Source organism: Panicum virgatum, chromosome 5K (assembly GCF_016808335.1).
Source record: "Panicum virgatum strain AP13 chromosome 5K, P.virgatum_v5, whole genome shotgun sequence".
NCBI classification, from domain to species: Eukaryota; Viridiplantae; Streptophyta; class Magnoliopsida; order Poales; family Poaceae; genus Panicum; species Panicum virgatum.
Window position 1 is genome coordinate 43,452,267 of NC_053140.1, and position 15,000 is coordinate 43,467,266.

The 15,000-nt window shown below is 46.9% G+C and overlaps 1 protein-coding gene and 1 pseudogene across 4 annotated transcripts in view; one reads left to right on the top strand and one right to left on the bottom strand.

Annotated features, from left to right (window-relative positions):
- The first annotated feature begins 1,220 nt into the window (after positions 1–1,220).
- Positions 1,221–8,153, top strand: LOC120710130 (annotated as a pseudogene).
- A 271-nt stretch (positions 8,154–8,424) lies between these two features.
- LOC120707578 (katanin p60 ATPase-containing subunit A-like 2) overlaps positions 8,425–15,000 on the bottom strand; it is a 40,206-nt gene continuing 33,630 nt past the window's right edge. The window contains exons 8-13 of one of the 4 annotated variants that reach the window (XR_005689031.1): positions 11,728–11,888; positions 10,654–10,755; positions 9,900–10,122; positions 9,425–9,560; positions 9,247–9,332; positions 8,425–8,831 (exon numbers count right to left, since the gene is read on the bottom strand). Coding sequence is in view for 1 of the 4 variants with exons in the window: in XM_039992496.1 (XP_039848430.1) it covers positions 9,427–9,560; positions 9,900–10,122; positions 10,654–10,755; positions 11,728–11,888 (620 nt within the window). In the remaining 3 variants the exon portion in view is untranslated. Of the gene's footprint in view, positions 8,832–9,047; positions 9,333–9,424; positions 9,561–9,899; positions 10,123–10,653; positions 10,756–11,727; positions 11,889–15,000 lie in introns of those variants that run through there. The other 3 variants (XR_005689032.1, XR_005689033.1, XM_039992496.1) reach the window with 3 other exon arrangements.

Here is a 15,000-nt window from a genome sequence, read left to right on the forward strand (position 1 = left end):
ACATTTTTATCCTCTGTGAGCACACTTTGTTGTGTCTCACAAATATTTTTTTCCATTAGTCCTTAACCCTTTGGTTAATCGCGACTAAATCCTTACTCATTGTTTATCCTATAGAATCGCCGTTTTAGCTCCGTTTTCCGTGTTTTTCTTACGTTTTCATAACCGTAGCAGTGAGCCTTATCCTTTAGTACGCTCTTTTAAAGCCTTATCCTTTAGTACGCTCTTTTAAAGTCTTTCTTTTGTTTTGGTGTATTGTTCTTAGATGTATCTTCTTGTTTGCTTTGTATATTTGCCCGATGATTGTTCCGAGTAGAAGGATTATTGTTCGAAGTTTGAAGATCAAGAATTCCAAGTGAGCAAAAGCTGAAGTGTAGTAAGAGTAGCTTTTTGTTGGAGAAAGGCAAGTGACCCTAACCATACTTCTATCTATGCTTTATTTACAAGAGTACTATGATTTAATTGGAACATAGAGAACCACCCAGGAAAACAGTGCAACCACAATACTATATGGCTCTGGTCTTGGCTAAGTAACTAGATGATCTATATGTCGTGTCTGGGGCGTTTGATTGGTGGATTTTCGGGTTATTGAGCTTTGAGGAGCGGGTGAAGGAAGCTTCGTCTTCTGAGGTACCGCAGAAAAAGGGACCAGTGCGTACATATAGTGATTCTTTGGAAAAGCCTCGTAGTGAATCCCTAGCCACTCACCAAAGGAAGTGTTTAAGGGCTTTGCAAACCCGGGCGACATGAGAAACACGAATTGTGGGTAAAGTGTACAACCTCTGCAGAGTTAAAACTAACCGGTTAGCCGTGCTCACGGTCAAGAGCGGCTTGGACCCTCACATGATTAATAAACTTAAAGATGGATATAAATCACATTCTGGTTATTTCTTGTGGCCTTGCTGAGTACCAACCATAAGTGTACTCACCATTGCTTACTGCTGCTCAGAAGGAGAAAGTTGTGGTGAAGTCTTTTGAAGATGTTGCTGAGTTCTAGGCGTACGCAACCCCCAGTCGATTTCCTGTGAAGTTTGGAGCCATCGTTTCCAGGATAAGCTATATAACTCTGATAATTTTCTATTTGTTGTAATTCTCTTTTACGTGAGACTGTTACTGATTATTCACTTATGATATCTCTGTATGTATGAAACTTAATCCTGGCATACATATAGTTATGCATTTGGTTTTGTCCTTAAAACCGGGTGTGACAAATTCTGCGACCCATGGTGGGCGCCGACGACCTCATTGCCGGGTTGGATCATGTCGACAGCAGCATCACCGAGTGCATTGAACTCGTGGAAGCTGCCCTCCAATGACATCATCATCCAGCCCAAAACCACCCAGGCACACCTCGCCCGCAATTTGAGTCTACGGGCGACATCTTCTCTGGGATTGATCAGGTTGAACGCTGCCTCGCCGACTACATACCAAGCTCGCAGAGGGTGTCCTCCAACAACAAGTAGGGGCGGTAAAAGGCCCAACATTTTAAACTAAAAATCTAAGAGCCGGGTCCTAAAAGGACCGGGCTCTAATCATATATAATTTTAAACTAAAAAAATTAAGAACCTTGTTGGGCTATGAAAAAACCATTAGAGCTATGGCCCATTACCACCCCTAACAACAAAAGACACTAAGGAACCGGAGGCATCCACGATGGTTGCGTGGCTTTGATGTCCTCATCAACAACCTCGACGAGATGCTCCTCCCGGACCTAGCCAAGGAACTCGGGCAGTGGTCCGCTTCCGATCCGATCACTACCTAGGTCACACAACAAACTTGATTTTCCATCGGGCTACACAATTCCACTACTATCACCAGGAGGCCATGAGCTCCAAATCTCTTCGCTTTGGAAAAGGATTTGGACAACCTACTAGAACTCAGAAAAGGGGAAACCACTAGTCAACAGTGGGCTCCCATTTTCGATGATTACGCTTCAGACTCACACGGGAATAACCTGACCTTATCAGGCGCCCGTCGGGTCTTGACCATAACATCAACTCCTCGGGGGCAAATCGTGTATTGGCAATCCTCGACCCCTAACCGAAATTCCGACGAACTCCTCTTCCAAGAGAGTAGGCCACTAGCACCGTCGGGAGGAGAAGAAGACACAAAAACCAAGAATGGCTTGTCAGCACGAGAAGCATAAGACTTTACCTTGAATGTAGCTGGGTAAGCAAATGTACAATTTTGGTTGAATTTTTTTCATGAAAGATATTTAATTTATTAAGGTACTACTGGAGATGCTCCAACTTGTGTGCTAGAGGGCAGAAGATTTAGACAAAATCATTGGTTTCGAAAAAAAAAGATCTTTGCAAGTGGTGACGAATGGGCTTCGAGACAAGGTGAGATTAGCACATTAAGCAGCACATGGGCTGCCTCTACTTCAACAGCCAGGCCAGAAGGCTGGCCATAACTAAATTAGACATGGTTAGGCAAAGCCCAGCAACCAAACACATCCTAACAATTGTAGCATTATTCTTCTTTTTTCAGCCATCTATTTTTTAAAAAACAAAGTTGAAACTAGCGGGAATACTCGGAGCTAGCTAGCTCGTGTTGATTACTGGAAAAGTCTTACTCCCTCTATCCCAAAATATAAAATATAAGGTATGGTCAAACTTGATATATATAGTCTCCAACATTAACATTTGACTCCTAATATCTCTCATAATATAACGTTTATGTCAACATAATTAGTCATATGAAAGTACTTTTAAACACAAATACAATGATATTATTTTTGTAAGACAAAGTTTCCATTATATAAGGTTAACAATTTTAAACTTTGAATTATGTGCGCTTGGAGAAGGAACACGCACGAGTCGGCATTGCAACTGGCGCTGCCTCTGCGTGCACGCACGCACTACGATCGAGCCGGCTGGCGATGCAAACGACCAACGCCAAACCGCCAAGACAAAAGAAAAACGGCAATGCCGAACCGAGTCGGGGACGATGCACCATGCGAGCAATTCTATCGGCTCGCATGGCTTCCACGACATTGGAATTGCCCAAACAGGAAGGAAGAGAGACGAAGTTGCTGCATAGGCCAAACTATGGACTAGTATGGTTTCCTGCGATCGCCTCCTTTAGAAACACCTGCCGAATTGTTTCCTGCGGGGCTGCGTGGCTGCGTCCACGATCCACACGGTTGGTTCACGAGCGACAGTCATGCGCATTATCCATCGAGGCATCGACGCATGCATACGTGCACGCTGCTGATGTGTATTTATACGCTAGCTCGCTCATTACCCGGCCATCATCACTCAGTCTCTGCTGCAAGTCTGCAAGCCACTGCTACCCAGCAGGGTGCCAGGGCCCCGATCGAGCGAGATCGACGGAGCCATGACTGCCTTGGAGACGACCACCAGCCCCACCGACGGCGCTTCCGTCGCCGGACTCCGCCGGCGCCGTGGCCAGCGCCTGCGGCTGGCTCGGCTTCTTCAAGGTGGTCAACCACGGCATCCCCGCCGGCCTCGTGGAGAGGCTCGAGGCCGAGGCGCTGGCCTTCTTCTCCCTGCCCCAGAACAACAAGCTGCGCACCTCCTCCGTGTTGACAATCAAAATTGGTAGCAGTCTAGACTAATCGGTCTGACCGGTCTGTCCAAGCAGTCTGATCGGTCGAGACGTTGTAGTTGGTCTGGCACAACCGACCAGTCTGACCGATTCAAGCAGAGTCCAAGTACAACTAGGGATTTTTATAGATTTAGATCTTGTAATAGGATTTCTTGCAGAATAAGTCCACCCACCCTATAAATATAAAGGGTCACGGCCGATTGAGATATCCAATCGATCAAATATACAACACTTTTTATTTTTTTATTTTTTCTTTGCTCTAATTTTTCCAATCTGCTACTTGTTGTTCCTCCTTCGTCTCTACGTCGATTGAGGGCGTTCTAGGTGGCCTGCCGATCCTAGAACAACCCTGCGTGCGCCTGCCCCGACGGGTCCTTCCCGGGCGACGTTCGTTGGTTTCGCCACCGACCTGCCCGGCGTCAACCGGTCTGACCGGTATACCCGACCGGTCTGACCGGTCTGAGCATCGGCGCTACTTCGTGCCGTCGCTCGCTGCGCGTTCTACTGTTTTGGTGTGTTGGCCCTAGTTCTGCGCCAACATACTTTTTGGCGACTCCGCTGGGAAAGAAAAATAAATCGACTGCCATGACCGGTATTCCTAAACTTAGCGAAGTTGATGCTGCCAATATCAAGAGGCCGACTCTTCAGCAACTTTCGGCCAAACATCAGAAGGTTCTTGGTGGCATCCAAAAGAAGATCAGAGAAGAGAAGGAGAAAGAGATCCAGAGGCTGGAAGAAGAAGAAGCCATGAACCAGTATATCTCGCACTTCTCCATCGACCGTCAAGGGAAGATCACAACGGATGCTACCTTCGATGCTTCACAGTTTGAGGTAAACTTCGATGAGAACAAGCAGTCTGTCCTTAATTCTGAAATAGCTAATGGTATAGATGACGTTGTTTCTTCTCATGTGAATAATAAGTTGGAATTTATTGGTCAAAATATGCATGATATGTTTGATAATCGTTTTAGCCGAATTGAAATACGTCTCGGTATGAAGCCTATCAGTAATGATGTGTCTAAGTCTAATACCGATAAGACAACGGGTGGTTCGGCTATTCCAACTAATAATGCTATTGTAACGCATCACTTAATGCCAATGTGCCATATGGGGCAGCGAGTTCGTTGTGACATTCTACACCGCTGAACTTTGCCCAACCTAATAATACATCGATCACAAATCGGCCTAATGCCGATGATGTTGGATCAGGTAGTATTAAAGAGGAGGTGATGAAGATATTTCGGCAAACCTTTGGTATAGAACCTAAAGCCAAATGCCGAACTTATCAAAGACCATACCCTGCGAATTACGATTATGTTGCATATCCTCAAGGGTTTAAAATTCCTGAATTTGTTAAATTCACTTGTGATGATAGTAGAACTACATCGGAACATATTGGTGAATTTATTATACAATATGGTGAAGCTAGCACTAATGACATTTACAGATTGAGGTTATTTTCTTTATCTCTATCGGGTGCTGCATTTACTTAGTTTATTTCATTGCCACCCAATTCAGTTTTCGCTTTTGCTGATTTAGAGTAGAAATTCCATAATTATTTCTTTACTGGTGAAACTAAATTGAGATTGTCACATCTTTCATCGGTTAAACAAAAAATACATGAAAGTGTTTATGAGTATATTAGAAGATTTAGAGATACTAGAAACCGATGCTATAGTTTGACAATTTCTAATAGAGATTTGGCTGATCTAGCTTTTACTGGTTTACTTGATTTTCATAAAGCAAAGCTAGAGGGACAAGAATTTCTAGATGTTAGTCAAGTCCTACAAAGCTCTGGCTAATGAAAGCCGAGCTAAAGAAGCTAGAGATTCTCAAAAGTCCAATGAAAAACCTAATCGTCTTGTTTATGTGCTTGGGTGTGATTCCAATTATTCGGACGATGAAGGTAAAGATGTTTATACCGCTGAATTTGTTTGGCCCTCCAATGATAAACCTTGCGTTTGCGGTTCTCTTAAGCCGATTCATAAAGATCAGCAATAAAGATTTACTTTTGATGTATCCAAATGTGAGAGGATATTTGATGAATTATATAAGAATGGATACATCAAAATGTCGCATGTCATACCGCCGTTTGAAGAATTAAAGCGGCGAGCTTATTGCAAATTTCATAATATTTTCTCTCATGCGACTAATGATTGCAATGTGCTTCGAAGACAAATTCAATCGGCTATTAATGAAGGCCGAATAATTGTTCCACAAATGAAGATGGATCAGAATCCTTTCCCTGCACATACACATATGCTTGAATTGAATAATCCCAAAATGTTAATTCGGCCAAATCAAGCCGAATCGACAAAAAGAAAAAATATAATTGTTGGTGAAGAGAGATCTGAGCTCTCAAAATCTCGCCAGGAAGCTCCAGCAAAGAAGGTCCTTGAAGATTCATTGAAGAATTCAACGCTCGGGGGGTAAGAAAAGAACAAAGGTGCCAGGTCTGCTCAGACCGGTCAGGAAACCGGTCTGACCGGTCGCTCTGTGAATTCTGGAAAAATTCCAGAAACAAAAAAGAAAAAGAAAAGCCGAGTTTTAAAGAACTCTTGGCCAAATATGAGAAGAAAGGAGTCGTCTGGAAGCAGAATGGACGACCAAATAAAGTTAAGGATACAAAGCTATCATCGAAGTATCAAGAGCAATCGAGTTCGAGCCAAGGTAATTCATTTAATGAACCAATTGCTCTATAGTATTGCTGGTACCCTTGTTATATGTCTTTGGATTATAGTAGGATGCACATGCAATCGTATTAAATTTATTATCCTCCCAAATATCTAAATTATGCTTCACAAAGACCGATTAGCGATAATCTGGTCAAAAAAGACATTGATTGCAGCAAAGAGTGTGAGAAGGACATAAAACAAGATTTAAAATATTTAAAACTGAGATGGTGCCCTTCAGGCTTGTCTCATACTCAAAAAAGAAGATTACAACGTTTGTGCAACAAGAAGTCTATGAAACAGCAAGCGGAGGTCGTACCAGCAAGGTCGGCGACCATGAAGCAGGTATGGAGGCTTAAGCAAGTTATTTCGTCATCAACTTGAAGAAGAAGCAAGATACGGCCGATAGAATCTATCGCCCTTAGTACAAAATATGGCCGATGTTTTATTTATCGTTCTTAGACAATTTTGGTCCAGAAAAGTGTTCTTTGGCACGCAAGTTTTGCCAAAGAACAGGAGGCATATGTTGATAACCAAAATTGGCAGCAGTCTAGACTAACCGGTCTAGGCGTTGTAGCTAGTCTGGCATGACCGACCGGTCTGACCGGTGGGTCTGACCGGTCCAAACAGAGTCCGAGTACAACTAGGGATTTTCATAGATTTAGATCTTGTAATAGAATTTCTTGCGGGATAAGTCCACCCACCCTATAAATATAAAGGGTCACGGCCGATTGAGGCATCCAATTGATCAAATATACAACACTTTTTATCTTTTTATTTTTTCTTTTCCCTGACTTTTTTTAATCTACTACTTATTGTTCCTCCTTCGTCTCTACGTCGATTGAGGACGTTCTAGGTGGCCTGCCGACCCTAGAACAACCCTGCGTGCGTCTGCCCCGACGTGTCCTTCTCAGGCGACGTTCGTTGGTTTCGTCGCCGGCCTACCCAACGACAACCGGTCTGACCGGTATACCCGACCAATCTAACCGGTCTGACCATCGGCGCTGCTTCATACCGTCACTCACTGCGCGTTCTAGCGCTTTGATGTGTTGGCCCTAGTTCTGCGTCAACACTCCGCCGCGCCGCTCGGGTAAGGCCACCGGAACATCGGGCCCAACGGGGACCTGGGGCTGCTCGAGTTCCTGATGCTCTCCGTCGGCTCCAACTCCGACACCACCTCGGCGGTGCCCACCGTGCTCTGGTACTACATACACGTCAAACATCCACATCCACGAACGAATCGAATGCATGACACGTTTTGACGACAAAAAAAAAGTGTTTATTTTCAGCTATATGCTGGCGGAGTACATGAGCCGTGTGCAGGAGGTGGCCCTGAGGGTGCTGGAGCTGATGGCGGAAGGGCTGGGGATGAAGGACACCAACGCGTTCAGCCGCATGGTGCAGCGGGACGGCAGCGACGTGCTCCTGCGGGTGAACCACTACCCGCTGGCGATGCGGCACGAGGCGGCGGCGGGCGGCGCCGTGGGGTTCGGCGAGCACACGGACACGCAGATCATCTCGGTGTTGCGCTCCAACTCGGCGTCCGGCCTGCAGATCGCGCTGCGCGACGGCAGCTGGGTCCCCGTGGAGCCCGACCCGGCGTCCTTCTTCGTCAACGTCGGCGACTCCATGCAGGTGCTCACCAACGGGAGGTACCGGAGCGTGAGGCACCGGGTGGTGGCCGGGGCGGGGGCCGGGGAGCGCGCGCGGCTGTCCATGATATACTTCGGCGCGCCGGCGCCGTCGGAGAGGATCGCGCCGGTGCCGGAGCTGATCGGGGACGGGGAGGCCAGCCATTACCGGAGCTTCACGTGGCGGGAGTACAAGGCGGCCGCCTACAGGAGCAGGCTCGCCGACCGCCGCCTGGATGGCTTCCAGCTCGACGCCCAGGGATCACCCGACGAGGAGGCGTGATGAGCTGAGCCACAGCCACCTGAATACCAGATTACCGACACACATACACCGACACCGAAATTGTATAACAAGCATCGTCGAGTTGTCTACTTTGTTTGGCCTGCCTGCTCCATGATCTGCTATACGAATGCGCTTAATAATCTGCAATGCAATTTCGTGACGAGGAAGTTATTGCCTTTATTTTCACCCGGGAAGTGCTAAGCGTTGCGGCCTGTGACATCTGAGCTCGCCACCTTCGGTTTTTCAGCATATACATGTTGGTGCACCATGCTTCGCGAATATGTGTTGCCAAGAATAAACTGAAGACCTAACTCGCGACAAGTTGTGGCCAGGTGCGCGCGACAGATTCAACAATTGTTCAGTAGGACGAATGGTAAAAGGACAAGGAGCTCAAAGATTCCTGGGAAGAAGGTTGCGAACTACAGCTACTATATGCTGATCAATCAAGATTGGTACGTAGGTAAGAACACCAGCATTTACCAAGCATCGGCTGGTTGATGTATAGTTCTTGAGTTGTTCCCTCTCACGTGCATCCCTCACGCGCATGCTCCCCCAGGCTTCAAACGTGAAAATAGAAGTCGGCTGCAATTATTTTATTGACTCGCACCCACTAGGGGATTCGAACTCAAGACATCTTGCCTTGATACCATTTGAGTTGCATGCACCAACTAATTCAACCTAGGAAAAGGAGGGCAATTCACTTATAGTAGTATAATTCTGCTGTGTTTCTAGTAATCTGAACAAAACAGCATATGCAAGAAAGCAATATATGAATTACAGGTGATGAACCAAAGGCAACTTCGCCCTCACAATTCTGGGTTTCTGGCACGTCGCTAGAAATATTAGCCCGTGAAGGGATTGGGTTTTTGCTTAGCAGGTGTTCAAGCTGCTCAGTGGCAGAAACTCAAGAAATGGATCATAAAACAGGAATTAAGAATATGCCAGAAAAATAGGTAAAACGAGCCAAATATAGGTGGAACCCTAGTTTCTGCTTATTCCCGGTGAGGCTAAACTATTACCCAAGAGCTTATTACTTGTCAAATGAATGATAATGTACAGGATACAAACATAAGCAGTGTGTTTACAAGGATACCTTCATCTCATCTATGGAAACTCAACATTGATCTAACAGCCCATGCACGAGTTCCATACTGAGTACAAATATCTTACAACAGACTCCTGCACAGAAAGGAATGCTACAAATGCTTAGGGAGTAGTTCAAAGAACACCTAAGAAATCTTGACATAAATATTCTTGGTCGTACAGCTCACCTTCAGCCATGGACATGGCTGCCATAATCTTGGTTGAACTTTTCATATCTGTGTGCATGAAGATGAGCAGACGGCCTTGTATTCCTTAAAGCAAGTTCAATATCTTCTGACGTTATCGGACCGACTTCAGGCAACTCTGCAACATTTCCGCCCAAAAAAGTGCTAAAATTCCACTGACTTCATAATAGAAAGAGCAACAATTTACTGATAATTTACTTTTAATTTAACATGCATAGAAGGGTACTATCACAGTATGAATTCATAGTTTTGTGATCTGTGTGACTGCTTATTTTCTATTCTGCAAGAACTAGGCACAACCCATACAGCCATACAGGTAAAATTTTCCTAGAAATTGAAGATAAGTAGGCAACAAAGAGCAATTAGTCGTCTGTTGAAGTGGTGAGTAGGGTCATTTGTTACACACAGAGTTGCTTAAAAGAAGTAAGGAGACACTAGTTACGGACAGGTCACATACCATCCTCAGGGACCTCTTCTTGGTTGCGTTCCAGAACTGTCATTAACCGTCTTAGGGGCTGCATTGCTGCCTCCTTGCACACAAGGCGAATATCAGAGCCAGAATATCCTTCAGTTTTCTCCACAAGAACATCATAGGGAATCTCCATTCTGCAAGGACCAGATGGCAGGAGCTCTTCAAACATAGCATGTCTAGCATCTGGCTCTGGCAATGGTACAAGAATCTGATTGACAAGTTAGGGAAAAATGTTCCTTCAGATTTGCCATGCAGATTGAGCTTTGACATAAGCATTCTTGTGGCTGCTGAGTACTACAGTTTCACTTGATTGCAACCAAACGAACATTGTTTAGAATGGTGGCAAAAGAATCGGTTGTATCGGAATTCGGAAGTTGTAAAGATAACTGAATAATTGGAAAAGGAGTATATGCAGTCCATTATTCAACACTGTTGACTTCGGATAACAAAACAATTTAAGGAGGGCATTATACAATAATGCCAGTGGTCATTTGTATATGCTGTAAAAGTGCATGATTATCTGGCCATGAAGGCTTGTCAGACAAAGCAAATTTTTCTGGAAAAAGAAAAAAAAATCGAGAGGCTTGACCCCCTACAGTTCAGTGTAAATATTTATACTCCAGAAAAATAAATTAAGTAGCTCACACATTCAGAAAACTACAGGAAATCATGTGGCAATATGAATGCACATTTGCAAATCAACTAACATCTGAAATACAAGATTGTTTAGAAAGGATACACGCTTCTCCAGCCGGCGCAGCATTGCTGCATCCAACTCCCATGGTAAATTTGTAGCCGCTAGAACAAAGACAAGCTCATCTGTCTTAGTCAACCCGTCCATCTGCAGCAAAAAATCAGAATGTAATGAAACAACTTGTTCACAAAATTAAAGAAGTTAAAGAAAGTCAAGGGTATTTGAGCATGTCAATTTTGCAAAGTTTGCAGATGCTAGATGATCCTCATGTGTTAGGTGTAATGTCTTTGTTTTCCAGATTTTGTAGATTCCATGGAGTTATTGGTCTCTTACTCTGAATTCGTGTTTTGAGGGCTGTGGGTACTTGATTTTTGTGACCACTAGATTATCCATCGGTGCATGTTCATCTTCTACCTCCAACCTTTCTTCTTTCTCAACTGATTCCTCCATGGTGCCGAGCTGATCTCACATTCTTACCATCGAGCGAAGCTACAGCTTGCCATCGGGGTCAGCCAACCACGATGAAAGTCCGGCAATTCTATATATATTCACTGTTCATCACAGTTTTTTACGTTACTGACCCCGTTGCAAAAATATATAGACCCCGGTGACCATCGTAGCTGGCTTCGCCCCTGCCCCCATTCCAGCCACCACATTCTGTATCCGGCGGCTCTTGACCGCCGCCACCCAGCACAGAGCTAACCTGGCTTGCCGTGATTCCCAAGCCCAGGCACTGCCCAACCGGCATTCCGTTACCGCCTGCAGCCGGCAGCATCCACCGGGCCGCCCTGCCACCACACGTTCCTCTAAGGTCACATCTCCAGTGAGAATCCCACCCCCAAAACCCCTAACCCCTTACCTTGCCAGACCATTGTCGGAGTAGAGGAAGATGAAAGCAGCTTCAATAGCAGTGAAAATCACACAGACATGGCTTGAGTCGAGCACAAATCTGAGACCCCAGAATTCTGGTGTTGAGGAGCCCCAGAACACTCAGTTGTTGATTACCTTTCCTTTAAAGTTATTGCTTGTAACCAATTTATGGTTGAGAAGATCGCACATTTCTCAATGGAAGATGATTCATAGCTCAGTTTAGAATATGTAAATATCAAAGAAAGCTACCTGTATTAATAGCTCAGTTTTCAATCTCCGGCTAGCTTCATGTTCACTACGAGCTTCACCACGTTGACTAATAATAGCATCAATCTCATCAAGGAAAATGGTAGATGGTGCATGATGCCTTGCAAGCTCAAATAATACTTTGACTAGTTTCTCCGAGTCACCTGCACCACTCTAACTATTAGAACAAGAATATGTTATGGCAAGTGGAGCCGGTCCCGGGCCACACGGTACTGCAGCGCGTGAACAGTACCGCGTGAACAGTGCCGGGAATAAGGATTAGTTGGGTTTGTTAGGAAAGAGATAAGTTTGATTCGGTTAGGATATTGCTTAGGGATCAAGTCAGTCGTCTTTATAAAAGAAACTATGATGTATCAATAAGAGGCAAGCAAGAAGAACCCTAAAAGTAGTCAGAGCCTCCAAGGGAGGGTGACGAACAGCTTCTTCGTGCTATCCCTAGATCTACCACGGGATTAGATTGATTTTGTTCCTGTTCTCCCACCCAATTCCCATCCCAAGATCCACCCAGATCGCATCTGCTAGCCAAAGCCCCTAACCAATGGCTGCCAACAGGTACTTTGATCTCCAGGAGTGGTGAGCCGGCAGCAAGCTGCAAGCCGACCTTCCCATAATCAAGGCTGCGCAGATCCCATTCTTTGATGGAAAGGGGAGCCTGAACGCGTGGCTCAATAACTTGGAGCAATTTTTCCAAGACAACCAGACAGAGGAGAATAAAGAGTGGATTGCCGTGTATCATTTGGCTGGGTATGCCAACGAGTGGTACACCGTGATGCTGGAATCCTGGGGTTTACAAGGGTGGCCGGGATTCGTGAAGGACCTTCAACTCGAATTTGGGTCTACCATGGATGCATCTGCAAGGGGGCTGCGGGATACCTTAATTCAATTGTTGTCGCCAGCAGTCCCACCGACACCCGCATCTGCAGCACCATCAGCAGCGGCGCCGTCTCTACCACAGTCGCCGTCCCAGATCCTGGCCGCTGCATCTTCTCCATTGGTGACTTCACCAACAACACCAGCACTGGTGTAGGCCCCCACGACACTGCCACCAGCACCTCCGGCCTCGACGTCCCCGGCCATGACGACCGCGACATCACTCCCTTCATCGACATTAGGGGGAGCGTCAGCCACGACGACATCGACATCACGGAGGTGCGCGAACGACGCGTGGACGGCCACGGATGGAGGTGCGCGGACGGGCGCCGCGCGACGAGCGCGGATAGGTGCGGACAGCCGCGGATGGGCGGGGATGGATCCACCGTGATGGAGGATGGACGCCGTGACGGACAGGGCAGCCATATCCGCAACGGCCGGGGACGCCGCCGACGAGGATCTGTGCCGCCGAGGAAGGCGGCAACAGGCGGCGACAGACTGGCGGCGACGGATCCATGATGGCAGGGACTGCTGCTTCCCTCCCACGAGCGGATCGACGGCGGCGGCCGACGTTGGTGCAGGCGTCAGCGGTGGCATCATCAGCGGGTCCCCTGGTGGAGATGGGGCCGGCGCCACCGATGCAAGCGGAGAAGGCGCGGCCGGCTGCAGTACAGGATGAGACACTGTTCGTCGCCCACGCGGTTATGGTAGATCTAGGGATAGCACGAAGAAGCTGTTCGTCGCCCTCCCTTGGAGGCTCTGACTACTTTTAGGGTTCTTCTTGCTTGTCTCTGATTGATACATCATAGTCTCTTTTATAAAGACGACTGACTTGACCCCTAAGCAATATCCTAACCGAATCAATCTAACTTATCTCTTTCCTAACAAACCCAACTAAACCTTATTCCCTGCACTGTTCACGCGGTACTGTTCACGCGCTACAGTACCGCGTGGGCCCTGGACCGGCTCCACTTGCCATAACAAATAGCATTTCTGGAAATGAGGTCAGAAAATAATACTGAATGTACATTTTCCATGATGTGAATGTAAAGCATGGAAGAAATAATATCAAGATTACAAGTGTGTGTGTTGCGCTTCTTGCAATCAATTAGTAAGCACTTGGCAATCAGCTATATGGAAGAATTAACACCAGAGGCTATACGGGGCATTAGCATTGTAGCATGTGATACAACGAGGAAGTCAGTGACGACAATGGCCATGAAAGACTAAAGTGCCAAATAGTGCAACAATTAAAAACCAATAGGTGGCAGAAGATGGTATAAATACATGCCAGCGAACATGAAGTGTTGTTGTTTGAAGGCAAAGGGCTATAGGTTAGCAGCATTGGAGAATTTTATTGGGACATTATGACAATTAAGAGCAGCTCTTGTGAGACATAATCTGCTGCTTGCCCACTCTTAATCTTGGTCAAGGTTCAGCAGGCAGTCTGCAGCAGCTTGCAGCAATTCTTGACTTATGGCACTAGGCCACTATTGTACAAATAGTGATAGAAGTCATCAGCCATGCTGCTAGTGGCATGATCTGAGCAGTACTAGAGTAGTGGGGCTGTACTCAGCCATACCTTGTTGTACTTTAGAGTAGGTAGCAATTGTGTATAAATATGAATGCAATGCAATGTGAAAAGACAGTTCATTTGCCACATCCTAGTGTCCAGCTCTCAGCCAACGCAGAGAGCAGTGTGCGTGTGTGTGCAGAGGAGCTCAGCTCTTCTTTAACCTTGAACTGAGGTGAGGGAGAGGGAGGTGAGCGTGTTGCTTACCTGGTCCTTGGGTTCCAGGGGCCAACACGTAGCATCAGAGCCATACATTGTCGTTCCGGCCCAGCGGCTGAACGATGACTGGCGAAGACACCACGGCGACTAGCGCAGGCGACAAGGGCAAGGGCGCCTCGGAGGTCGTGATCAGGACGGTGCGGGAGACGAGCTCGCGGGACTGGCCGCAGCTCACTCGCACCAACTATGGCGAGTGGGTGGTGCTGATGAAGTGGCGGCTCAAGGCGCGCAAGCTTTGGACGGCCGTGGACGTCGGCACCAAAGATGAGGACGAAGACGTCCAGGCCATGGACGCGCTGCTGTCGTCCACGCCACCAGAGTTCCACGAGGCCATCGGCAACAAGCAGACGGCGAAGGAGGCGTGGGACATGCTTGCTTCGTTCCGCGTTGGCTCGGATCGAGCCAAGAGGGCCACGGCGAGGCTGTGGGGGACTTCGCACTCCGTCTCCAGTCGCTGGCGAGCCAATTGGCAACGCTGGGGAAGAAGATGGAGGAGGAGGACGTCGTCTGCAAGCTGCTCCGCACGTGCCTGACCAAGTACAGCCAGATGGCGTGTACAATCGAGGCCACCTTGGACCTGGACCAGGTCTCGC